Genomic DNA, 27346 nt, shown 5'->3' on the forward strand with positions numbered 1-27346 from the left:
GACACCCTCCCCTTAGAAATCCCAAGTCACTCCCCTCAGTTCTTCTCGAGAATTCTCTTCAAGATTCACAAATGAACTGGATTCTGTGCCGGGCCTTGAGATGTTTACAAGTAGGAGAGGCAGGCTGAAGAGAAGAGATTCTGGGAGTGGGCAATTTTGTGGGCCGAGCAGAGGAGTGCTGGGAAGAGAGAGTCCTGCTGAGCAGAAGGGTGTGCTAAGAGGAGTCCGCAGGTTCAGGCCTGGCTCGGGAGCATTCTGAAAGCCAAGTATGGATGAGCAGACAGAGCTTTTCCTCCCGGAGATGCACTGGGGTTCGGGCAGGTGGATTAGAAGTAGGAGAGGGATGGCAGCTCGGGTTCTCTAGGCACATCCACGGTACCCATGTATGTGTAATGTTTTTATAAATTCGATTAGCATGTCCAGAAGTTATGACCATGATTAAAATATATGGCCCCAAATGCAACAGAGAACAATTTTCTGTATATTCATCAGCATTTGGTAGCTCATTTCTTCACTGTTTTAAATTGTGATAGCATACACTTAACATAAAATTTACTGCCTTAACCACTTTTAAGTGTACAGTTCAGTTCATTCACATTATGGTGCAGCTCATCTCCAGAACTCTCCATTTTATAAAACTGAAACTCTGTGCGTATTAAACAGTAACTGCCCATTCCCTCCTTCTCCCAAACCCTGGCGATCATCATTGTAGTTTCTCTTTCGGAAGTTTGACTACTTGGGGTACCTCACGTAAGTAGACTCCTGCATGATTTGGCTTCTTGAGACTAGCTTATTTCACTTAGCATAATGTCTTCAAAGTTCATCCCTGTTGTAGCACGTGTCAGAACTTCCTCCTTCCTTTTTAAGGCTGAATAACATTCCATTGGACGTATGTACCACCTCTTGTTTATCCACTCACCTGTTGAGGGACACTTGGGTTGCTCCTACCTTTTGGCTGTTGTGAATAATGCTGATATGAACACGGGTATACAAATATCTGTTTCAGGCCCTGCTTTCAGTTCTTTTGGGTATATACCCAGAAGTGGAATTGTTGGGGATGTGGTAATTCTGTTTTTAGTTTTTTGAGAAACTGCCATCCCATTTTCCACAGCATCTGTACCATTTTACATTCCCACCAACGGTGCACAAGGGTTCCAAATTCTCCACATCCTCGCCATCACTTGTTTTCTGTTCTGTTTTTTTCTTTTCTCGTTAAAATTTTTTTTCTTTTTACTTTTTAAAGTTTTTTTTATTTATTTTGAGAGAGAGATTGAGAGAGAGAGAGAGGGCACAAGCAGGGCACAAACAGTGTGGGCTCCATCCCATGAATGGTGAGATCATGACCTGAAGTGAAACCAAGAGTCGGATGCTTAACTGACTAAGCCATCTAGGTGCCCCTCTTTTTTTTTTTTTCTTTTAAATAATAGCCATCCTATGGGTATGGGGGGTGATGTTCCTTTGTATTTTGTTAAAAAAGTTTTTTTTCTCTTCCATTTTCTCAAGAATGTTTTATCCGGAAAGTGATGTCTGGAAATATAGAAAGAAAGAAGATCTCAAAATTTAGTTCCCCCAATAAATACAGTAAACAAATGATGAACATAAATCTAACATAGATTGATTTCCTGATGACCTCTCTCAAGCACTGCCACGTTCAGTTTAACCAGCCCATTGAGATTGGGTATCTTAAAACCTAATTGATGGTAGGAATCCAAGAAGTTTTTCTAGCCAAGGAGAGATGTGATCATCGTTGCATTGACAGATTCACTCTGGCAGCTGAGTAACAGAGGCACCAAGGAAGCTACGGGAAGGACACAGAGGTGAGGGCTTGAACTGAGACAGTGGTCAAAGGAACCTAGAAGAAGGGTGGGCTCCACAGCCATTTGAGGCAGGAAGTCATGAAGCCTGGATGATTAATTGGATGTGGGAAGTAAAGATGTTGACTTCTGTTTTCTGGCTTAAATAATTGGTTGGGGGTGGCATGCTACCTGGCTGAAATACAGATACAAGGGAAGGAAGAGCAGGTTGTCAAGAGGCAGGAGAATAATGAGTACAACCTTGAAAAACTGAGCCCCAGGCCTTGAACTTTCTCCCATAAGTGACTGTGCATTTGGGTACTCTGTCAGCCGCTGCATACCCCTGGACAAAGCTGGAGTCTCTGTGGCTTGACCAAACACCAGGATGAAGGAGGTTTCCCCTGTTGAGTAAAATAGATGTTCACAACATCTACCACTTTCCCCTCATCCCTTTGGCTCCTGTTTTAGGGCAGTCCTTTGTCCAGCCCTGTAGTGGGGCTGGAGTGAGTACGACAGATAGGGGCTCAGTCACCTTGGAGCATAACTCATTGCACAAGGAAGACCCTCGTAAAGCTGTCAGAAATCAGGACACCAGTAGCATTGTCCTTGCACTTGCCAGGCTAGGATTCCTGGGATGTCTTTAAATTAAGGAAAGCTGTGCAGTTGAGCCCAGACCTCACCCCTCAATATGCTGCATCTCATTGAAGGGGATCCTTGTCACAGAATTCTCTGATCAGCAGGTGGCCAAGCCCTGGTGATTAGTGTAGAGGTTGGTATCCCCTACCTCATATTTGCCTCATCTCTTCTCTAGATATACTACTCAGCCATAAAAAAAGAGAAGGAAATCCTGCTTTTGTGACAACATGGATGGACCTTGAGGGCATTATGCTAAGTGAAATAAGTTAGAAAGAAAGACAAATATATATGATTTCACTTACGTGTAGAATCTAAAGAAACGGATCGGCCAAAACAAAAGAACTAAGCTCACAGATACCGAGAACAGATTGGTGGTTGCCAGAGGGGAGGAGGGCAAGTGGGTGCAGGTGGTAAAAAAGTACATACTCCCAGTAAGTAAATAAGTAGTATAATGTGTAGTAACGTACAGCATGGTGACTATAGTTAATGTTATTATATGGCACATTTGAAAGTTTCTAAGAGAGTAAATCTTAAAGGTTCTCATCATAAGAAGAAAATTTTTGTAACTATCTATGGTGATGGGTGGTAACTAGACTTATGGTGATCATTTTGCAACATCTACAAATATAGAATCGCTGTGTTCACCTGAAACTAATATATATCAATTATACCTCAGTTAAAAAAAAAATAAAGTAAATGGCCAGTGTGATTAATACCTGAGGACTGGCAAATGTCATTAAGGTGACTGTCATGGCCCTGAAGGTGATTCCTGACTTCCTCTTTGCAGTGGCACAGGACAGACTCATTGACCTGCCTCATTGGGAAGACTGTCCCAACCTTAAGTCACACCTCCTTAGCCCTTTGTGGTGACTTCTTTCTCTAAGACCCCTCTTCTTCCCAGAATTTGATTTGGCCCCTCGGTGCCCACGTGGTGACTTCCAAGCTCCAGCACAATCATTCATGATTCTGTTCTCCAGCTTTGGCTTCTGTCACTTTCTACCTCCAACTTTATGCCTTGGTTTAAGTGGACAAAACAGATCTTTCACAGCTCTCTCCAGGTCAGGCCTCTCTATAAAACCTGTCCATAAAACCGTCCCACTCTTTCTCTTGGCCAGTCCTCTTCATCTTTCAAGCCCGAGTATCAGAATTGTCTCCTCAAGAAGCAGTCTGCGCGTCTCCGATTTGAGCTAAATGCTTTCTCTTTATTCTCTTGCAGGCATTTTGTGCATATTTTTAGCAGAGCCTTTTCCAAATTCATTTAATTGATGTTTGTGTCTGCTTTCCTACTAGGCTTCTTGTGGACAGAGACCGTTCCTTACTCATTTTTAATCTCCAGAAGCTCCCACATAGTGGGCTCTTAACAAATGTTCACTGAGCGGTAGGTTTTGGCCCACAGATGTGCTCCCAGCACAAAGGATGTGTCTGTTCATAGGTCTTCAGATGCCTCGTGCTTCAGATGGGTCCTGTGCCCTTTTTAGTATCTCCACTTTTTAGCTGGCCCCTGTCTTTTGAGTTTTTCACTCGTGCAGGCATACTTTTTTGTGGCTTTCTTAACTGTTACAAGTGACCATACCTCTTGGTTTCTTTGGTATCGTATAGACCTGAGTTTTTGGTTTTGTTTTTTTGCAGTAGACTGAAAATTACTGTTGAATACTCAGTTCCTCCTACAGCAAAGCTCTCTGAAAGAAGTATGTCCAGTTTACAAATTATCGTATGCAGTTGAGATCCAACTTATCTCTCTAAAGCAACAAAGCAACCGGTTCTTTTTCCTTTGTTCAGCAGGTAACCTACTGATTCTCCACATCACCCATGTCTAAAAAAAACCTCATGCTCTAAATCATAGTAAGATTTGGAGTTTTTGAAAGTGAAGTCTTTACTCCCCAAGAACGTTTAATCAGTCAAACTGGGCACATAAAGTTGGGTATATCATTTCTAGCAGAGTTTTGGAACTTACTCCTGGCCTACATCTCAAGCTCCCTGGAAACTAAGATTTGTATACACACATGCGTGGTACTTGGTGCCAGAGAAATTTTGGATGAGGCAAGGCAGCCCGGTGACTTCCTTTGGGAGTTAGTTCCACTTTGGAGTAGTGCCCAGCGAGGGTCTTTGCCAGGAAGTAATTTCGCTGCGGGGGAAAGATTCCTCCGTAACCGGCACAGTCTTTATGAAGAAACCAAGCCCACTGCTTAGGCATCCTCTGTCTTGCTCTGAGACTGCAAACAGACAGCTAATTTGGCAGGATGTGGAAGCTTTCACAGCTTCTCAAAAGTGCTCTAAGCAAAATTATATACATTCCAAATTCATTTCAGTCTCGAAAATAAAGAGATTTTCACTTGTGCATTAGCATCCTTTAAGCAATAACCAGTGGTGAGTTGATTTACATGGGTATATTTGAATAATTGAATTCTGAAGACGAGAAACATCTGGCTTTCAAATCCATTCGGACCAAAAAATATCCAAATCAAAAATCAGACATGTATTTGGTAAGCCATCCAAGGAGCTTCATGGAGTGTGGCATTGCGAGCTGGGGTTTGGCTGGCATCAGGGCCGCCGCAGACCTCGGTAGCCGGGAAGGCTCCTAAGTGGGGATGGTCTGAAGTCATCAGCAATCAAGGAATGAAGACAGACGAGTGAAAATTATTTTCAGTCCAACGTTTTAACATCTTCATTATGGAAAACTTAGAAATTATAAACAAGCAAAAAAGAACTTACTGCATAGTCAACATGCCGCTGCATATTCGTCTCTACCCCTGGCTGTTCCACTGTGTAGCCATTTCTGTCTTTGTGTGTGTATGTATGTGGATACTCTTTTATACACACGCACTTATATATTATTTATATGTGTTCTTTAACCAGGACGGGTTCATGAAGAGTTTTTGCACTTATTCACCTTTTCTTTTCATAAATATTTTCCTACATTATTTTAATGACCACGTGATATTGCATTCCTTGGGTATTCTGTGCCTTACTTCTTGTCTGTTGATAGGCATTTTGTCTAGTGTTAAGTTATCACAAGCAATTGGGGTGAACATATATGTAGCAGCTAAATCTTTTTGTTTCTCCATGATTACTTCCACAGGGGGGAAAAAAAGTAGAGATGGAATTAGTAGGCCAGAAATGTAAATAGTTTTTTTTGTTTGTTTGTTTGTTTATTGGTTTCTTACTTTTATTTTATTTCATTTCATTTCATTTCATTTCATTTCATTTCATTTTTTATTGTTTATATTTTATTTTAGAGAAAGAGGGAGAGAGTGTTGGGGAGAAGGGCAGAGGGAGAGAGAGAGAATCTCAGGCAGGTTCCATGCTTTGCACAGAGCCTGACGTGTGGCTCGATCCCACGACTCTGGGATCATGACCTGAGCTGAATTCAAGAGTTGGACGCTCAACTGGCTGAGCCACCCGGGTGCCCCTGGAAATGTAAATAGTTTTAAGGCCCTTGATAAGTTGACAAATTGCTCTTCAGACCAAAAGCACACATCACCACCATTTTCTACCAGTACTGTAGGAGAGTTTCCAATTGCATACAAACTAGAAAGAGATCCTCTTGAAGTATAGAATACCAATATGAATACACCTTCTTGAGTGTAGCTGTAAGCTGTCTTCATAGGAACTAGATTCTGGGGAATCCTGCTAACGGTGGCTGTCTCTGGAAGCATGTCCTGGGCATCCTAATCATCACCAAGGACCTAGTTTGTCCTGTGTGGAGCTTCATGCTGTACTAGAATGCTATATGTACTTAGCTCCAGCCTTCCTGACCCTTTCAAGTCAAAAGTAGGGATGACAAATTAGAACGTAAAGCTGGAAGGAAGTAGATTCTGAATGAAGAATTCTGGGATTTGTATCAAAAAGCCGGAGACACCAAGATGGCAGTGAGGACGTCTCACTGGCTGACAACAGTTGTATGGAAAAAAAGTACAGTTGATCCTTAAACAATATGGGTTGTTCTTCGAACAGCACACATCCATTTGTATGCAGATTTTTTATTTTTTTCCTCTTAAAAAATTTATTTTAATTTTTATTTATTTACGAGAGATAAAGAGACATAGTGTGAATGGGGGAGGGGCAGAGAGAGAGGGAGACACAGAATCTGAAGCAGGCTCCAGGCTCCGAGCCATCAGCACAGAGCCCGACGCAGGGCTCCAACTCATGAGCTGTGAGATCATGACCTGAGCTGAAGTTGGATGCTTAACCAACTGAACCACCCAGGTGCCCCATGTAAATTTTTTCAGTAAATACAGTACACTACTGTGAATGTATTTCATCTTCCTTATGATCTTAATATTTTCTCTAGCTTATTATAAGAATACTGTACATAACATATATAAGATTCAAAATATGTGTTAGTTGAATTTATGATACCAATAAGACCTCTGGTCAACAGTAGACTATTAGTTAAGTTTTGGGGGAGTGAAAAGTTATATGTGGACTTTCAACTGTGTGATTTTTGACTGCATTGTTCAAGGGTCAGTTGTAGTTTCATTTTCTTTCCCATCTGCAGCCCCTTTCCTATTTCTTCCTTACGTCCTCCCTCCCCATTTCCTGCCTTCAGCTGAAAAAATAAATGCATCACATTAGAGAGAAAGTATGGAGACCTCAATAATATGGTTACATCCTGTTGTACTGAGCCTTAGCCTCGCTGTGGATCACTGTAAGCTTCCAGAAAACAGTCACAGAATCTAATGTGTTGTTCACTCAGTGCCCAGCATCGTACCTGAAACTTAACAGACATCTGATGAATGTGAGCAAAGTGAATTCACTTTCCCCCCTTAATTCATACCAGTGTGGAAGGGGCTTCAGAAACAGAATCTGGTAATGGCTGGATATACTCTTTTTTTTTTTTTTTTTTTTTTAATTTTTTTTTAACGTTTATTTATTTTTGAGACAGAGAGAGACAGAGCATGAACAGGGGAGGAGCAGAGGGAGAGGGAGACACAGAATCTGAAACAGTGTCCAGGCTCTGAGCTGTCAGCACAGAGCCCGACACGGGGCTCGAACTCACCGACCGTGAGATCATGACCTGAGCTGAAGTCGGATGATTAACCGACCAAGCCACCCAGGCGCCCCTGGCTGGATATTACTCTTGATGAGATTTGCATCTTCAGGTGAGACCAGGGTCTCCACTGTATCTCCTGAGAGAGAAGGTCACATCGCCTGTGAATACAGTGCCCTGCTAGCTCCACCTTTCTCTCTTCTCTCTACTTTCCGGTACTTTATCAATTCTCAATTCTTTTATCTTTTTTTTTTTTTTTTGTCTTGCTGACCTTGAGCATGGAAGTTTTATGCATGTAGTTGGCAATATTTATGTTGCTGCTGATTTGGTAGTTAGCCTGCATTTTAGTTGATGTTTATTTACTGTGTTTGTCTCTGCTGGTTTATTTTATCAGGCCTTGCCATTTCTCAGAAGTTTGCTTCGCTGCAGGGCTGATTTCTTCTCCAGTTTTTGGTCTCATTTGTCTTGCTTTTTTATGGACCATTTGCTAACTTTACAGTTGCTCTAGAGTGCCTTAAATAGCTTGTTAAGATATAGTCTTGGGGACCATGTGATGAAAGTGGGCTTCTTCCTTCCACTAATGGAGATTAGTGTTAATTACTGACTTTTTGGGTTTTTTTGTTTTGTTTTTTTGTCCTTGAATGGTATTCCACTGTGAACCACTTTAAGCGATGAGCTTCCTGTGTTTTCTGTTTTCAAAGTAGGCAGAAAGATGAGCTGTAAATTCAAAGAACAATCTGTCTTTATTCAGTTACCTTAGATTTGCATTGTCTGAGTAGCAGGCTGCATTTCCTCTTCCTTCATTTGATAATTGCACAGTTGAAAGCTGAACTATAAAGGTCAGCTGGGGAAATGAGACTTTTCCTGGTGAAATGGTGAATGGTGGTTGTGGGCAAGGATGGAAGATAGCAGATTTCCTTAGTCCTACATGGCGGCATGATTTGCCTTTGAAGATCCATGTTGTATTCACTTGAATACATGCCACGAGCTCTCCATAATTTGTTAACTCATTTGATGAGAGCTTCTTGCTGGTTCAGTCAAGGGTTCCAGTTGTACATATCCATTCTTGCTTCTGGGTCTTTTTGCACACGCTGTTTCCTTCTGGAGCACTCATCCATGTGTCCACCAGTTCCTCATGTGGCCGAATCCCACATAGTCTCTAAGATCCCAATTTATTTTATTTTTTATTTATTTTTAATTTTTTTATTATTTTAAAATATAATTTATTGTCAAATTGGTTTCCATACAACACCCAGTGTTCATCCCAGCAAGTGCCCTCCTCCCTGCCCATCACCCACTTTCCCCTCTCCCCCACCCCCGTCAACCCTCAGTTTGTTCTCAGTATCCAAGAGTCTTTTATCTAAGATCCCAATTTAAATGTTGCTTCTTCAAAAAGGCCCTGCCAACCTCCATTTGAATTTCATCTCCTTAGCTATTCACTGAAAGCATCCTCTGTCTTTCCTTGGTAGCATTTGAAATAGGTGGTAATTGTGTCTCTTGGTCAACTGTCTACTCTTGGTCTATATATTTAGTAGTAAGTGAAAGGGTCTGATTTTCTTGATACTGTGTCCCTGCTCCAAGTAGGTGTTTGAGAAATAATTGTTGATAGAATGTGTGTGTGAATTGTTGTGCCCTGACAAGGCAGTTTCATCCCCTTCTTCTATCACAGACCATAATTCTAACCTTGAGAAGCTGTGCCCACATCAGTGACATTACGTGTTTAGTTCCCATACCTTATGATCTAGTCAGGTTAATCATCATTGTCGTTGGATAAAATGGAAATGAACCAGAGATTCACAGAAGCAAAAAGGAAGTAAAATGGTTGCTATAATCATGGTAGATTAAGAAAAAAATTTGAAACAGGTAGTTTGTCTCATTATAAATGGAAATGCTTGTTACAAAAAAGGAAAACATTCAGAAATGAATAAGGTAATCACAAGCATTCACAATCCTCCCACCAAAAAATAATGATTGGTTTATGTTTGTAACATTTACTTAGATTTATAGTATATGTGTTTAAATTGTACATCAGATATTGTAATTATGCATTATAATGATTACTTAAAAAAACAAATTGAGATCAAACTAGATATACAGTTCTATATCCTGCTTTTTCTTTTAACATTTTATTGTGAACTTTTCCTCATGCCATTGAAGACAAGTCTTCATTCTGTTTATATCATAATTGTAATTCTTGCTTAATCGTAGAGGACTTTTGGAACCCCTCCCCCCCCCCCATAAATTGTTGCAATTAATCCACTTATGCAAATCTTTCCCACTTTTTTTTTCTTTTGTCAGCTACATCCACACTCCCTTGAATTCTGTATTTGATGGCAGCTACTGCTTACATTAAAGCAACAAGGGGAGGAATGAAGAGAGGTGTGAGAGAGAAATAAGGAAAGGAATGGTTGATGACCCAGACCATAAAAGGCATGACAGTAGAGAGCAGGGAGTGGGCACACAGGCCGGTGGAGGTACGGCAGGTGTTCCCAGGACTACTGCTCACCCCCAGCCCGAGACAGAGGCACGCAGTGCAAGCATTGCTTGTTCGGTGTGGTAGCATTTTGTCTTTCAGTGGGTGATATCAAAGAAGTACAAATGTGTAACGCAGATCTGTAACACTAAAGCCCTTCACTTCAGTGAAGGGAGAGGAGCTGTGGTGCATTTTAAGTCTTTCTCACATCTTCAAACTTCCCTCTGTGCTCTCTCTCTTCCCTCTGCTCAGAAACAGGCACAGCTGTTCTGAAACGAACCCCTTCTTGGATGACCCGGTGTAGATGGCACCACACCGTTTTCTGTGTCCACTATCATGTACCTCTCTAGCATGTAATTGCTTACATTAATCATGGTGCATCTGTATTTTCGAATTGCATGATATTAAACTATGTTAGACAGTAATCGTTAATGATCTGGGGACTTGTCGGAAGTATTCATTAAGAGGAAAAGGTTACAAAATGAACTCTGTTGTTGGCTCTCCTCTTGTGTGTATTATGTGTGGCTGTGGAGGCTAAAGGCTGTAGGCCGGGATGGATCATGGGGACTGTATCAGTAAAGTGTTTTACTTACTTGTATTTTGTGCATTTGCTACAGTTAGTGACCTTTCATCTTGAGGAGGGTGGAAAGCACCAAAAGTTGTTACTTCTTATGGCAAAGGGAGCTCTGCATTGGCTGACACCGTCAGTATTCCTCGTCCAGGGATTCTATGGCTATGTCATTGGGGTCTGGCTCTGAGCCTCTTGTACCTGACATCAAAGCACTACTCATAGCAGCCATTGGTTGAATGCCTACTATTTGCCTCACAGAAGGCCCTCAGGATACACAGTCAATTAAGGCGGGTCTCTTTCCTTAAGGAACCCTGGTGGACAGGGCTCTGTCTGCCCTCTGATCTGTAAGGCTCTGTGTGGTTTTGGTGGTTTTGGCTCTGGCTCCCTCTTGGGCCACAGTTGCTCTCATACCGTCACTATCTCCCGGTTCCATATGCTCTTGCCATGCTGGTCTGGCTGTGCTCCCAGCATGCCACACACGTTGTCTCCTGGTCATTGGCCTGGCTTCCCACTCGTGTTGGCACCAGATACATCCTCATGGTTACTTCTTCCACTTAGCTCTCTCCTAAATGTCACCTTCTCTTTGTACCCTCTCTCTGGTCTTCATTTTTTTTTTTTTTTCCATAACACTTATCGCATAACATACTCATTGTTAGTTAGCTGTCCTGCTCACTAGAATGGAAGGTTTATAATGGCAGGGACTTAGTTCCCTTTGCTGAACCCATAATGCCAGTGCCCTGGCACATGGACGCCATATTGAACAGATGAATTATTGGCTGTGTGAACTACTGTTTCCTGTTTTTTGTACCCAGTGTTTTGGGTAGAGGACTACACAGGTGTGGGAGGAAAGGTTGCCCACGGAGGTGCTCCCGAGAGTGTCAGCTTAACTTTTGACATTCTGTCCACGGTCTACCTTTTGGGTTTTATTTCTTCTCATCACTCCTTTATTTGTTCTGAGCAATAGCCAGGTGTGCCCTTTACTGCTTCCTTTGCTTGCATCTTTTGTCTTTCTTCTCCTGTTTTTCTTCAACTAGATTTCCCCCCACTCACCACACTACGCCCGTTGTTATTCTGTCCATCTGTCAAGGCCCAACTTGACAGCAGTTCCTCTGCTAGGCATCCTCTCGTCCCTGCAGCTATAAATGCTCTCCCTCCAACCCATCTCCTGTTAAAAATGGAACTTTCTCGGGTTCATCATGTGCTGTGATTGATCTGCATGCACATTTTATTTCACTTATAATCTACTCTTAAGATGCAAAGGCACTTTATCTATTCAGCATTGCCCTTGTACATGTTAGGTGTTGATTCACATTTATCGGTGATGTGGCATTCATGGCTGAATCAGGTGGCAGGAAAATCACCTGAGGTACATACACTATTCTGGGTCCAACAGGGAGAGGTGCATTTTGGAATGATAAACCATTGTCAACTTCTGGGAGGCTGTTTCTGGGGTAAAAGTTACCATAGTTCAATTGAGGAGGTAAGGTAGAATTGCAGTGTCAAAGTGAGAATGGAGGAGGCGTAGGAGGAAGTGAGCTTTACTCTTGGCTCCTCTAAAGAAGAGGTCACCTTGGACCTCCCTCTACTACTCTCTGGGCCTCAGTCTCTTGGCCTATAAAATAGTGGGGGGAGCAGAATGTAGGGTGTGTGCCAAGTTGAACGAACAATCTCTTGAGTCTCCATGTAGTCGTAACCACATGTGATCTTGCAACTCAATCAGGTAGGTCTCCTGGGTTTAACATCTGGTTCTGGCTGCATTTATTGGAGCGAGTTTTACCACTGTTATGAGAAATAGGCTGGGGAGAAAACTCACTTAAAATGCTTTTAGTATCGAATTTTACTTTTTTTTTTTTTCAAAAGCAATCTTTGTTTCTTTGGGCACTTTCCATTTGCAATACAGAAGGCTTAAGACTGGCTCCTGAAAGTCTTTTCTGAGTACTTTCTAGACTAGGGATTTGAAAGTTTATTAGAAAACCATTCCCAGAGTACTAGGGATATTTGTGTTATAAACTCTGACTTCTAACTAAAAGGGGTTTAATTTCACAACCTCCTAGATTAAATTGCATTGTGAGACCCTCATTTTGATATATACACCTTGAATTGCAGTTGTATGTAAGTCACTGTATTATAGGCTATACAATGATTTGGGAGGAAAAAAGGGAAATGAGGAGGAGTGGCGTAGCAATTCTACTGTCTCTACAAAGCAATGATTCTTAGCTTTCTTTTTATTTATTTATTTATTTTTGAGAGAGAGCGAGAGCATGTGCTGGAGCACCTGCGCCTGTGAGTGGTGGAGGAGCAGAGAGAAGGGAACAGAGGATTCGAAGTGGGCTGTATGCTGACAGCAGAGAACCCAATGTGGGCCTGATGTGGGCTGGAACCCAGGAACCGTGAGATCATGACCTGAGCTGAAGTCGGACACTCGACTGACTGAGCCACCCAGGCACCCCTACTTTTAGCTTCCTAATAAAAGTCTCTAATGATGCACATAGGAAAGACCTCAGAGCCTTTCCATGAAGAGACAGGGTCTGGATGAATGGCCAGGTTATTTCATACATTTCCCTGTGCCTTCCTTGGGGTAGTCTCTGGTTTCTGCTCAGGAAGATTATTGGATAAAACCTGCATCAACTCCAGCACCCGAATCCAAACTTCCTCTTCAGTCTTTAAGATCCACTCCTATCTCTTTGGGAGTTTGTTCCTTTGTAGTGAGGTGGTTTGAAACTGGCTGGAAGTTCCTGAGAGTGGTAGGGTGGTAAGAAGGTCAGCCATTCTGGTCTCACTGTTACCAGAACTGTTGTTGAAACCTAATCCCTTGTGAAGGATCAGGGACAAGTGAGCCATCTTGCATGGAGTTCTGGTCTTTTCTAGCTGCTTTCCACCTGGCCCTTGCCAGAATCTGGACTGCAGACTACCACCGTACATCCCAGGCAACGGGCCAGGAGTTCTTTAAGAAATGATGTATGCTTGATCAAAACCCAGCTACATAATTTGCAGGGTTCAGTGCATAGTGTAAACATGGGGCTTCTCGTTCAAATAGGAAGAGTCTCAAGATGACGGCAGTAGACAGTGAATGCAGGATCCTGTGTGTCCTCATAGGTGGCACACCCATGGGGTCAAACCTATGAGAACCTAAAAATCACGTGGGAAAAATTCTGGCTTACCCATGGCCTAAGAATTTTCTTTCCCCTCAGCTGTTCATGTACTTATGGAGAATGTCCATGCGGGGGACTACCTTGCCTTCAGCTCACCTCCATTGTCAGGTCACTCCCTTCTAGTCATGCTGGGGCCTGGGGCTCAGCCTCAGTTGCCCTCCACATCTGCCCCCCACCACAGCTGCCAATACAAGTGTTGGCTGCACTGGAGTAGCTGTTTGCCTCCTTTTTGAAAGTGAAACGACATCAAAGACACAAAACTAATCACCCCTGGCATAACATAAGGACTCGGATATTTATGCCTTCAGTTCATTTAAATTTTTCTTTTTCTTTCTTTTTTTTGATAATCACAGTCTCACTTTCAATGTCATGGTGTGAACTGAGAAATTCCCACCCCCTTGCTTTTTCACTGCCGATGATAACAGGAATATAAATTGCAAGATGTGCAATTATACCTAAAAATGCTAGATGTCTTTTAATGCAAAAAAAAAAAAAAAGCCGTTTCTCATAAAAATAGATTGTATGCTGCTTTTTTTGTTGGACCTAACGCAGTATGTGTACTTCCAAATGTCATTTTAAAATGCTAAAAACAGCTGCAAAAATTACATCCTTTTGTGGTTTTCCTTTTAATTGTAACATTTAGGAAATTAGCATTTGGGGCCAAGATAATTCCAGTAAAATAAGATAGTGAATTACAATTATTTAAAATGAAGCCACATTAAAATACAATTATAGTTGATATTCTTTCCCTGATATTAACACATTCACGTTTATCTTTCACAATCTCTTGAGGTTTGCTATTTGAAATAATTATCATTGATTAAGGAAAGAGGTGCATTTTAAAGTATGATTAGTAAATATGTAATATTTAATGGAAGTCATACAGTACCAGCAATAGCTAATTCACCTCGTATTTTGAAATATAGTTCTTGACTTTGTAATTATGACTCTCAGAATGGTTGGGACTTGGTTTTAAGTTAAGACTGAGCATCTTTATGTTTTGTTTTTGTTTTTTTTTTTTAACTCTTATATTTTAGGACAGAAAGGTCATTTGTTATCAAGGACATTGCTTTTAGTAGAAAGCAGTCAAACTTTTTTTCCCATTTTAGAAAGAGACCACAGGAATGAATCCATACTTCTTCCTTATGAATTCAAATGGGAATCTTTCCTTGACTTCTTAACTCAGAACATTACATATCATTAGATGCCTCTCTTCAGGAGGGGTCAGACAGCCTCATTACATCTAAGGTTGACAGCTTCCGTTCGTCCAAGTTCTTTTCCTTTCCTTATCACAATCTGAAATGAGAACTTCTACCAAGGAGGAGCCAGGGTTCTCATCAGCCCAGAGACTCCGGTTCCCCTGAAGCTGCCCTCAGACCACCCTTCCCCTGCCCCACAGAGCTCTGATGTGTTCACTTATGGCACCTGCCTCTCCCAGCCTTTGCCCCTCCTTACTGTTGTCATCTAAACTTACTTTCTAAGCTTCACCATCTTTTTCAGTCCTGCTGTTATCTTGGGTGATTCCGTATGGATACTTATGGTTAAGTAAGCATATTTACTTCTTCAGCCTGGAGACTTCTTAGATTTCTTCATTTCACCTCTAAGAAGACTTGCCGCATCTCCACTTACTTCTCTGTCCAGTCAAGTTTTCATCCCCAACACTTGAGCCGTCCTCTTCCCAAATCCTCAGATGGTCCTTTGGTTCTTTCACTTGTTGGAGACCCACCTGGTTCCATTGAATTTTCTCCCTGCCCTGAACCTGTATCTGATATCTCAGCCCAATGCTATGAGAGAAAGCCATGTCAACACAGAGATGGGCACCTCTGTAAATTAATGATCCCTAGGCTTGAGTGATGCCCACCCACCCACCCCCTTTTAGTTTGTTGTCCTTATCAGTTCTCTTGCCCATTGGCCTTTTCAGGTATTACTAGTAATCTTCATGTTCTTTATGTCTCTAACCCCACCACCTTCCTCCTTATTCTTAGCAGAGGACCTTGCTTCTGACCTCACAGAGAATACAGAAGTCCTAAGAAACACCACCACCAAAGCCCATGTCTGCTTTGCTTTTGTCTTTTCCTCCGTCCTTCCTGTCTCAATGGCTGAATTGCTCTTTGTCTTCTCCTACCTGTACTATGGATGCTGTAGGATTCATAGCTAATATTTGTTAACTGCTAAGTGCTCATTATATACTTCCATTGGATCCTCCACTCAGCAAGGACTAAGCTTATTCTCGAGTGTAGTTCCAGATGAGGAAATTAAGGCTTAGAGAAAAACTGTCCTGTGGTCTTATAGGAGCCAGGATTTGATCTGGGGTAGACTAATTCCAAAGCCCATGTTCTTAGCCATCATTCTGTCCTTTCCTTCCAATTCCAGCTTAGGGGCCTCTATCCCCAATTTGTTTACACTCTGTCTCTTCTGGCTTGTTTATACCAGGGTTTAAATACTCACAAGTCTCTTCCAGCTTTTAAAATGAGGACCCATTCTCCTAAAACTACCACTTCCTCTTCATAACTAACATTACTGAGAACACTGTCTATTGTTCAGCCTCTGCTCTCCTCCCATTCAGTCCCAGTCCACTGCAGTCTGGCCCCAAACCCAGAAAAGCTCACTCCAAGTTTGCCAGTGACCTCCATGTTGCTAAGTTCAGTGAGTTCTCCTTGGGCCCTATCTTACTTGACTTTCCTGGAGCATTTCATACTACTTTTCTCCCTTCCCTTTGCTTTCCTGTGCCCACTCTTTCCTGACCTTCTCTCTGTGTCTTTAACTGCTCCTTAGCCTCGTTCTCTGCCAGTCACTGCGGTATCCGCGGTCTTCCAGATTTGTCACTAAGCTCCTTTATTCTCATTCCATACATACATCCTGGGTAACCTCATCCGCTTTTGTGGTTTCAGTTGCAGTCTAGATGCTGGTGAATCCCAAGTCTGTATCTCCGTCCTTGTCAATGGCCCGAGAGCTAGACCTTTGTATGTATCTCCCTGCCTGCTGGACATCTCATTTAGTAGAACTTTCTGGAGTCATTAGCTTCCACAAATGTATGAAATTGGGCTTACCTTCTCGAAGGCAGGATGGAGAAGAGGTAAAAATTGTGAGCTCTGGCGTCAGGATTGATTCTGCCATTTACTAGTGATATGACCGTCCCTCACGTGTCAAATGGGATAATGACGGCACCTACCTCACAGGGCCATTGTGAGAGTTAAATGAGAAGTCCTCAGAACCGGGCGTAGAGTGAATCTTCAGGGGACGGTGGCTGCTGCCCTCATCTTGGCCACCATGAGTACTAGCACTAGTGTGGCTGCCATTACGACTTCTGCCTCCCCCACTGGTCTGTCCCCAGTGCTCTTCTCCATCTCAGTGGATCCCAATACATATTATTAAATGACTCATACATGGTCTCACAGTCCCTAGAACTTGTGTTCACACCTGCAGACCTTTTAGCTCTTGCTTTCCCACCTCCTATGTAATCCGGTCAGAAACCTGAGGGGCGTCTTTGACTCTTCCTTTCTTTAATGTTTATTTTTGAGAGAGAGAGAGAGAGAGAGAGAGAGAGAGAGAGAGAGAGAATGAGAGAGAATGAGTAGAAGAGGGGCAGAGAGAGAGGGAGACACACAGAATCTGAAGCAGGCTCCAGGCTCTGAGCTCTCAGCACAGAGCCCAGTGTGGGGCTCTAACTCATGAACCACAAGGTCATGACCTGAGCTGAAGTCTGATGCTTAACTGACTAAGCCACCCCAGCGCCCCAACTCTTTCTTTCTTATCACATGGGACTTTTCTGCCACCATCTTTAGGATCAAGTTCAGAGTCCTTAATATTTACTTTCCAAGGCCCTTCACCGTCTGCCTTCTTGTTGTCCTATTAGGCTTTGGGTCTTGCTGCTTCCCCCACAGCAAGCCAAGATGTGGTTTTATTGAGCTTCTCTTGAATTTCTATATCATGAATGAGCAAGAATGGCACAGCTTAGGTATAAGTTTCCTCAGGAAGCTTGCCTTGATTCTAGGTACTACCAAATTCTGGAATCAGTACCCTGCTCTTGTATGTTACAACAGTGTGTCCTTCCTGGCTTGCAACCCGTTGGGTGTTCACTTGTGTTTATTTGACTGTCACAGACTGGGAGTCTTGTGGAGGCAGGGACCACATCACTGATACAGGCTGTTATGTCTCGTGTGCCCTCACCCTGTGCCTGGCACCATGCTCAATAAAATAAAAAAAAAAAAAAGTAGGTGCTCAGAGCATCATGTTAGAGATGAAGATATTAAAACTCATATTTTATGACCTCCTGAGATGACACAGCTCAGTAGCAACAATTGCAGTGGTCAGTAGCCCAGGTTTTAGTGTATCAAACTTGGATTCAAGTTCTCCCTCTGCTACTTACTTTTCTAAGCCTCAGTTTTCTGTTCTGTAAAATGGGGATGAGAAGCATGTCACCCTGGCAGGGTTGGGAGAACAGAGGAAGGGTATTGCCAGCTAAGAGCCTAGCCCAGCACCTGCCCCTGGTACACAGTCCTCAGGTGAGAGGATTTCATTCAAACCCAGGTCTCCCAACTCTCAGGGGAGCATTTGGTTTCGGACCACATGCCTGTGACATTGTCAGAGCAGTGTCTACTGTTGGTATACTGGGCTGTTCATAGAAAGTAAAACTAGAGATTAAAGGCAGTTCCATTAGGGGAATTCTCTGGTTTTGAAAGTGTTTAATCTAATGATTCTTTTTGACCATGTAAATATTTCTAGGAAGGCTAAACTGTACTGAAGTCTAAAAAATACCTACTAGGAAACATTTTCAAGGTTCTGTTTATTGTTGTATAACAGAGAACAATCACATACTAACTTTAATGAAACCTTATCCCTACTTAGTATAATGGCATATGTGCTGAGCTTGGGGACTTGCAAATACCCTTCATATATATTTATGTGATTGATTTCTCATGGATGGCAATGCCTACAGTCTACAGATTGTTTTCATTTGATCGGAGGATATGTATAACCCTAAATGACAAGTTTCAGGGAAGGTTTAAATCTTTTATTGTCTATCACAAATTGGAGCATTGCTCATGAATTGAGGGAGGCTGTTTTGGGAGTAGGCTGTCATGGGTTCAAATCCTGGCTCTTCCACATCTCACCATTATGACCTTGGGCAAGTTGTTTCACATACCTGAGCTCTGGGTTCCTTATCTGTAAGATGGAGAGACTTTGCTAACTTTAGGGTTTGCTGGGAAGACAAAGTAAGCTAACATGGGTAAACGACCTAGCACAGCACTTAGTTCTGCTTATAAAAGACACCAGGCATCTTACTCTCAATGTTAGCTCAAATGAATAGGTAACACATCTATTTGGAATGTTTGTTAGCTCATTGTAAAGGTTACTTTTGCTAGTCTGGATTTGCATGTCATACGGGAAAGTTTGTGATGAACTTTTCCAGAGTTGAACTTTTTAGCTCTAACTGCCATTTACCACAGCAGGAAAATGTAGAAGTTTAAGAACTACAGTTTCATAAGATTTCACACTGTGAAATCTTGTAGTCATTAAGACTTGTATTTGAGGAGAATCAACTTTTGTTATCAATAGATTAGCAAATTGTTTTAAAATTCCCAGTGACTAGCCCCCTTTATTCTGGTAACGCTGTGGTAAATCTGTCTACAATCTACGTAGCCCCCAGTAATTTCTGTATCCTAGAACTACTAGTCATAGGAAGATCTTGGTGGACTTCCCTGCGCTATAACCATCTACAAAGTAGTAAAAATATGAATTTGACTACTGTCAGAATTATTATTGGTACTCAGTTATTATTAGTGCTGTCATTATGATGGGAACATTGCAAACATAACACATCTAACTCCCTGGGGTCTTTGCTTCAAGCAATTTTTTGGAAGTACGATATTTATAAAAAGAGACTTCAATGTGTGCATGGCTATTGGCTGTTAAGTACCTTACTGCTTTTTTCCTGATGTTTCCCCCAGTTAATTCTTTTCTTAATTGATGTCTGTGCTCTCTCTCTTTGTCTCTCACCTCTCTGGCAGTCTTTTCCCTATAAAAGGACCCATCTGTCTAAGGTAGAGATTCTCTATTTTATATACTCATCAGTGATTAAGCTGCATGGAGTAGACATGCTTATCATTTAGAAGTTTCCTTTAACCCTGCTTTTTCAATACATTCGTGCTTTGTTTGTTTTCCTTCAGGTCAAATATGTTCTTTTCAAGCCTGAATGCCAGCACCCAGAAGAATGTCTAATTTCTAATCATAGTCACAGAGCAAAGAAAACATTTTAAATTGCTAATCCATTGTAATTAAAAATAATGCTTAAAAAATGGATGCTCTTTCTAATATGCAACTATATACAGAGAATGAGAGAGAAAAGCTGTTTCTGAAAAGTGACTCATTTTCATTTGATTTTTATTAGACTTGAATTTGAGCGGCAACAGCGCGAAGAACTTGAAAAATTAGAAAGTAAAAGGTAAGCCATGTGGGGTACGGGTTTTAACACTACTGTAGTCTGTGGATTCTTGCATTACTGCTCCAGACGGATTTCTTCAAGTCTGTTTCACTACCTTGCTCTGGCTCTGTGTCAAGTATTTACGTGTTTAATGACTGTAGGTCATTTCTCTAGCTGGTTAGTTTTACCTCATGTTTGAATGTTTTGAAAACAGTACATCTTCAAATACTTGGGACAAAGTGGGAATAGAGTCAGTAGGCAAATTTCATACACTCGTTACATTTAATACGCTAAATGTATACTTATGTTTAATCTAAAAGCATATCCCCCTTAGTGATTATCGCCTGAGGTTTTAAAAAGCCAAAAAGAATGACAGTTCCCCTTCCTTATATCTCCTCCCCTTTTAAACATCTTTGCTTATGTTATTTGGCCATTTATATTTCCCTTCTATAATTTGCTGCTTTAAATTCTTGGCCCACTTTTCTCGTGTGTGTGTGTGTGTGTGTGTGTGTGTGTGTGTGTGTGTGTGTGATTTTTTTAGCTGATTGGGAGAGGTTTTTTTTAATATGTTCTGAATATAATTATCTGATAAAACTTAAGTATTTTCTCCTTCTCCCCACCCTCATCCTGTTTAACGAGCCAAGAAACAGAGTAAGGTTATATATTAGAGTAGAAACTAAAGGCCAGAGAAAATCTGTAAATTGGATATTTATTTTCTGGAACCTGGAGTTTAGAATGCTATAGACCAAGCATGACATGTAACCCCTGAAATCATGCATCTCAGTTTTCTATGGAGACTCCTGTTATTCTCAGTGTTATGTGTTAATAAACTAATATTTGGGGCCATTTGGTGATTATCATTTGTTCTAAACTAGTGATTAAATGCTAAATAGCATGCGGTTATTTGAGCTGCAACAATGAACTGTCGATTATCTTGACTTTGATATTTGACCCCAGTGAGTTGAGGACAGCATAAGCATTTTTATTTAATGTCATTTTGTAACTGAATTTCTATTGAGTTTTAGCCATTGGGCTGAATAACATTATTCACATTTAAATTTAAATTGGGCACGGTTCTTTCTCTTTGAGCTCAGGGGGCTTTTAAAATTATATCATGCATAACACATTATGCTTATAGACTCTACAAAGAAATGATATCAGAGGCGACTTCAGGAGATTAGGCAAATGATATGTTGGACAGTTACAGAGTGAAAAAGCTAAGCAGTGTGCTGCCGGAAATGAAAAGGAAAGCAGTTCCCCCCACTTTTTATTTTAGTGAAGGGCCTGACTTTGTGGCACGTGTCCATGTTCAGAACATTTCAGGTAGGGAAAAGTTCGAGCACCATTCGTATGTAGCGAGCAGACGATGATGGGTCAACGTTTGGCATTTCAGGAAACTCATAGAAGAAATGGAAGAAAAGCAGAAGTCAGATAAGGCAGAACTGGAGCGGATGCAGCAGGAGGTGGAGACTCAGCGCAAGGAGACAGAGATTGTCCAGCTGCAGATCCGCAAGCAGGAGGAGAGCCTCAAACGCCGCAGCTTCCACATCGAGAGCAAGCTGAAGGATTTGCTTGCCGAGAAGGAAAAGTTCGAAGAGGAAAGGCTGCGGGAGCAGCAGGAAATTGAGCTGCAGAAGAAGAAGCAGGAGGAGGAGAGCTTTCTCCGAGTCAAAGAAGAGCTCCAGCGGCTCCAGGAGCTCAACAACAACGAGAAGGCCGAGAAGATCCAGATATTTCGAGAGCTGGACCGCCTCAAGAAGGAGAAGGACGAGCAGTACGCCAAGCTCGAGTTGGAGAAGAAGAGGCTGGAGGAGCAGGAGAAGGAGCAGGTCGTGCTCGTGGTGCACCTAGAGGAGCAGCTGCGCCAGAAGCGGGAGATGAGCCGGCTCCTCCAGCGAGGGGAGGTGCAGCGGGTGGAGGAGGAGAGGAGGGACCTGGAGGGCATCCGGGAGGCCCTCCTGCGGGTGAAGGAGGCCCGGGCTGAAGGGGAGGACGACGGCGAGGAGTCAGAACGGGCTCAGCTGCGTTTCCTGGAGTTCAAGAGAAGGCAGCTGGTCAAGCTGGCCAACTTGGAGAAGGACCTGGTTCAGCAGAAGGACCTCCTGAGAAAAGAAGTCGAAGAGGAACAAGAACTCCTGGAGCGTTTAAAGTCTGCAAACGAAGATGACTTCAGAGTGTGGGAGAAAGATGCCGAGGGTGTCACACACGTCACCCAGGCGGCTCAAATCCTCGAGAAGATAAAGCCCGCGGAATACAGGCTGCAGTATAAGGAACGCCAGCTCCAGTACCTCCTGCAGCATCATTTGCCAACCCTGTTGGAGGAAAAGCAGAGAGCGTTTGAAATCCTTGACAGAGGTCCTCTCGGCTTAGACAACACTCTTTATCAAGTAGAAAAAGAAATGGAAGAAAAAGAGGAACAGCTCGCTCAGTACCAGGCCAACGCGAGCCAGCTGCAGAAGCTCCAAGCCACCTTTGAGTTCACTGCCAACATCGCCCGTCAGGAAGAAAAAGTGAGGAAGAAGGAAAAGGAGATCCTCGAGTCGCGGGAGAAGCAGCAGCGCGAGGCACTGGAGCGGGCCGTGGCCAGGCTGGAGAGGAGGCACTGGGCCCTGCAGAGGCGCTCCACCCTGGGCCTGGAGATCGAGGAGCAGAGGCAGAGACTGGCCACCCTGAACAGCAGCAGCAGCGAGCAGTCCGGCCTCCGGGCCAGCCTGGAAGCTGAGCAGGAAGCCCTGGAGAAGGACCGGGAGAGGTGAGGCTGGACAGGGAGAGCACGGCACACCGTAGGTGCCAAAGGTGGTGTGTTTTCCACCCCCTCAAGGTGTGCGTCTCTCTGTCTTTCTAAAAAAGTGATTCTGTTCGCCTGTGTGTTCACTGATACACCAGCCAACGCTTGTGTTCCAACCAAAGCTGAGAAAAGCACCCCCCCCCCCCCGCCACATTTTCTTGCTCCTCAGGATCCTCATCTGAGAATCATTGGCATGCCATTGAAAAAAACACTCAAACAAAACCAGAGCCCTTGTCTATGACTCCTCTGACCTATGGAATACGAATATTGTCATATTTGATAAATACGACTGCTTCCAGCCTGCCCCCTCCCCTGTTTCTGTCCCCTCCCCTCCCCTCCCTTTTCTCTTTCCCTTCCCTTCCTCCCTCCTTTCTTCCTTCTGTCCTCCCCTTCTCGCCCCCCCTCCCCCGACCCTCCCTCCTCAGAATTTTTCCTACCCTCCCCTATTCTCCGCGTCACCCTCACCCTGGGCCTAACATCTTCTCTGTGACCAGCACTAGTTACAATACAGCATCATCCCTTCGGTCACAGACCACACAGAGCAGGTGCTGATTTCCACCCCTGTTGGGAAACTGAAAAATAGCCCTTTTCCTTCCCTTCCTGATTCACAGTATTTGAAGGAGGCCCCAGGATTCTGTATTAAAAAGGAAACTGCTAAACAAACAAAATTCTCCAGGTGATTCATGAACACAGCGAGCGGTATATTCAAGCACGTGTGGTGATGATTTACTCATGTTACTTTTGGTGTTATGAAAAATAAAACTAGGAACTGGCACTATTTTCATGGTAAAGAAAGAGTATTTATCTTCTCCCACCCATTCCCTGTCACCACGCTTCCCACACGGTAGATTCTCAGAAGGAATAAGTGCATGAAGTCAAGAACACTTTTTTCTGGTAGCCCAGCAGACGTGATGCCAAGACTCCCAGAAAGTCGGTAGTCTGCCTGGTGTGCAGACATCACCCGCTTTGTTGTCCTGTCCAGCTTTCATACCCTGGCCCACCCCGTTCCTGCCTGGCTGGCCTCGGCAGGCTCTTTGATCTTTGGGCCTCAGTGTGTCCTCTTACAAGAGGGCGGAGGAGACCAGGGGCCTGTGCATTTTCTTTAGCTCCAGACCCCTTGGTCGGTTGAGATCTTACCTGAAGCCCAGGTTGGAGGGCCTGGACCGCTGCCCCCTCTCCAGCATTCCAGGCACCCACAGCGCCTCCAGAGGGGCTGCAACCGAAGCCCAGTCGGCTGGCTTGTAGGAGCCCAGCTTGATATTGGCAGACGCCAAGGATCCATACTAACGACAAAGCAAGACCTGAGGCTGGAGCCTCTCTCCATCATCTTGCCTGAACAGGTTGGGACAACCTCCCTTTCAAATGATCTGCTTATACTGTGGGTTCTATTTACCTTTGCTCTCTGGTAATTCCCTCTGGCAAAACAGCAAGAAATAACAATCAAAAACCATAATGCTATTACTTCGGAGAAATAGGTTGGAGTTTTAAGAAAATGATTGCAGGTATGTTATGTAAATGAAATTGCCGGACAAAGCTCCAGCCCCAGGAAATTTAAAGTAGTGGAGGGCACGCTCTCAATTTATATCCTGCAGTGTGCAGTGAGAATGCCACGTGGGCTTTTAGCTTGATGTCCCTGGCTTTTGTCAACCAGCTTCACTCCCTGGCCATTAGTATTAATACTCTATTATAGCAGATACAGTATTGTGATTTCCAGGGAAGTGATTTCCTGATGTCAGCGTTCCTCCAGAAGCCACACAAAGGATGCTTTTGGCTTCATGTGTTTTGATGGAGTAGACTTTGCTAAGACCTAATTCAGGCCAACAAATTCTGAGCTCTTTGCTCTGGCTGTGATGCTACTGCAGCTTTCTGTGGGTGTTGGTTTTGTGTGTTATTATCTCTCTGGGTTCTCACAGCTAAGCCAGGGCCTGCCGTGCGGCCTGAGTCGGCCGCTTGTGAAATCCCACAAGTGTGAAATTTTAAATTCAAGTAGAACTAGCTTAGACAACAGTGCACTGAACTTGGCTTTCCTTGTTGGCTTCCTTATGAGCAAGATTTAATCCATTCTCTGCCATCTTTTCCACCCAGTGGTTATATAGTCATTGGGGACAAGTGTCACGCAGTTAGAAAGTGGCAGGTCTACTCACCAGCCCACTCTGAGCCACTTCGTCCTCTTGTCTTCATATGTGCTACAATCCTTTCCTGGGACGCCCTGCTTCCCTTGCCACCCATAGAAATCCTGTTGGGGCTTCAGGACCCCATGCCAACAACCCCTTTGCTCTGTGGTATCTTTTCCACTGCCCCACTCCTGAAAGATGTCTTTGACTGACTCTGGTACATGTCATCTTAACTATAAATGTTGGCAGTTACTTGCTTATATCTGGCTCGTTTTCCTTACCATCTCTAAGACTTTGTATTAATATTGTTCCCTTGTTCTTGGCCCACCAACTGGCCCCTGATGTCAATGTTTATGCATTTTTCTTCCTCCTTTGAAAAGACTACATGCTGTGGAAGTTGATGCTTAGTAAGTACTTGCTCATCAGCAGACAGATGAATGGCTGAGTTAGGCTGGGCATTACCTCCATGGAACCCATGAGTGCTGACCCTGGTGACGTTGTAATCACATCCCTGCGAGTTGAGAACTTGGCTTTCATGTAGGTCCATCAAATTGCTGTTGGTAACACCAGAGAGCTGGTAGGATCATGCTGTGCCAGCATCTGAAGCTAGAATCCTTGAAGTTTGGGACTGAAGGAATTTAGACTAGTTGACTCTTCAGATTGGCGTATGAAAAAATTGAGGCCCAGATTTCATTAACTCGCCTTAGTTCACACAGTGAGGGAGCTGTAGCGCCTATGTTTCCTGGGCCAAATTTACTGGCAAGCTTGGCCCTCTAGCCTCCTGGCCCTGGATCCAAGCATACCCGGGCCAGCAGGAGAATGAGCTTACACACACTTGACCTCATATTGGATGTATCATTTATCATTGGAAATAAGTGTTTGTTTCTACAGTGGTTTAATTTCTCAAGATACCCACCTTGCCTTCCTAGGTCTCTCTCCTGTTTCCCTTTCCCACACCCTCTGCCTTAGCCAAAGTGGATTCCTAGTTTTTGTGACTTAGGCCTTTGTTCATATTGCTTTTTGTACCTGGAGAGCCCTTAACCCTCATCTCCAAATGCCCAAATTCCTACGGGCCTCTGAAGATTCAACTTAGAACTGCCTTGACCATGCAGATCCTCCTTGGGTTGGTGGTGGTTAAAAATTCTTTAAAGCATAGATCTCTTTTGTCAAACAGAGGTATGTAGGGGGATCCCCATATGTGGTCAAAGACCAACTGTTTTGTTGAGGCAGGGGTAGGGGGCTCAGAATCCTGTACATCTACCTCAGAGGATTGGCTCAGCACCGTGGGAATATCTTTGCCCTTGATAATTAAACTCTCTCCAACTTTTGAACACCTGCAGCATTGTTCTGAATCCTTCTCATGGCTCGTTATCCCCTTATACCTTGTCTGATGCATATGTGGCACTTTTACTACTAGAAGGTAAAGCTCTTTGCAAAAAGTGTCTAGATCCCCCATGGTTTCAAGAACAATGTCTCACCCAGTGAAGATGCTCCGGAAATACTGTTCATGAATGAATTCATGTAACTCCCATCTCTGTAGATTAGAGCATGAAATCCAGCAGTTGAAGCAGAAGATCTGTGAGGTTGATGGTGTTGAAAAGGGGCATCGTGGGACCATGGAGGGGAAGCTTCCTTCTTCCAGCTTGCCATCCAGTGCTGAAAAATCTCACCTGGTCCCTCTAATGGATGCCAGGTACTGGACATTAAACTGATGCCAAACTTATATTTGCCATGTGGTTTAATGACTCACTGTACCTTGTATTGTCCAGTGTGCATGTGAAGGGATCTATCAGAGGTGACTAGTGATAGGTGTCTCTGAGATATGTATACTTTGTCTCCATAAATTTATTGCCTGGGGGGAGAGGTATCATTTGAAGGGAACCAAAGATCTGAGGACTGGCCACCCAAATCCAAGGCATTTTAGAGTAGTGTTGTGTGAGAAGGTAGAATTGGAAGGTCCAGGGAAACCACGTCATCTAGAAAGGAGTGAACCAAGGCCAGGCTGAGAAGAGCAAAGAAGTAGAGTTAATTGAACCATACCAAGAAGAAGGACCTTGTGCTGACAGTTAATTTATGAAGTCATTAATTACAAATAGATGAAGTCTGTTACAAAAACTGTACCAGTATATTTGGAATGGTCATGAATAGCATATATACCTGATGTTACTATAGTAAAATGGTTTTCAACTTGAGTGGTATTGTAAATTGCTCTGTGACTTAGAGCTTTCAGATAAGTTGACTTAATCATTCTTTGCCTATAAGAAAGTGGATTATTTTCGTCAACTCCAGCTGTGTCTTGGGGAGATTTCAAATTGGGCGGTCATGAGCCCTGGGCAGTAGGTGACATGTATTTGGATATCAAAATGTATTAAGAATGGTATGAGCCTCTGTGGCCCCTTAAAAGG

The 27346-nt window shown here is 43.2% G+C and overlaps 1 protein-coding gene across 6 annotated transcripts in view; it reads left to right on the forward strand.

Annotated features, from left to right (window-relative positions):
* KIF16B (kinesin family member 16B) overlaps positions 1–27346 on the forward strand; it is a 289905-nt gene that overhangs the window by 168243 nt on the left and 94316 nt on the right. For 4 of the 6 annotated variants that reach the window (XM_078444288.2, XM_060611715.3, XM_060611717.3 and 1 more), the window contains 4 exons: positions 19627–19659; positions 20007–20060; positions 21433–22791; positions 26482–26634. In XM_078444288.2, the coding sequence (XP_078300414.2) occupies positions 19627–19659; positions 20007–20060; positions 21433–22791; positions 26482–26634 (1599 nt within the window). The remainder of the gene's footprint in view (positions 1–19626; positions 19660–20006; positions 20061–21432; positions 22792–26481; positions 26635–27346) is intronic. The other 2 variants (XM_078444289.2, XM_060611723.3) reach the window with 1 other exon arrangement.

The sequence above is a fragment of the Panthera onca genome, chromosome A3 (assembly GCF_046562875.1).
Source record: "Panthera onca isolate mPanOnc1 chromosome A3, mPanOnc1 haplotype 2, whole genome shotgun sequence".
NCBI lineage: Eukaryota > Metazoa > Chordata > Mammalia > Carnivora > Felidae > Panthera > Panthera onca.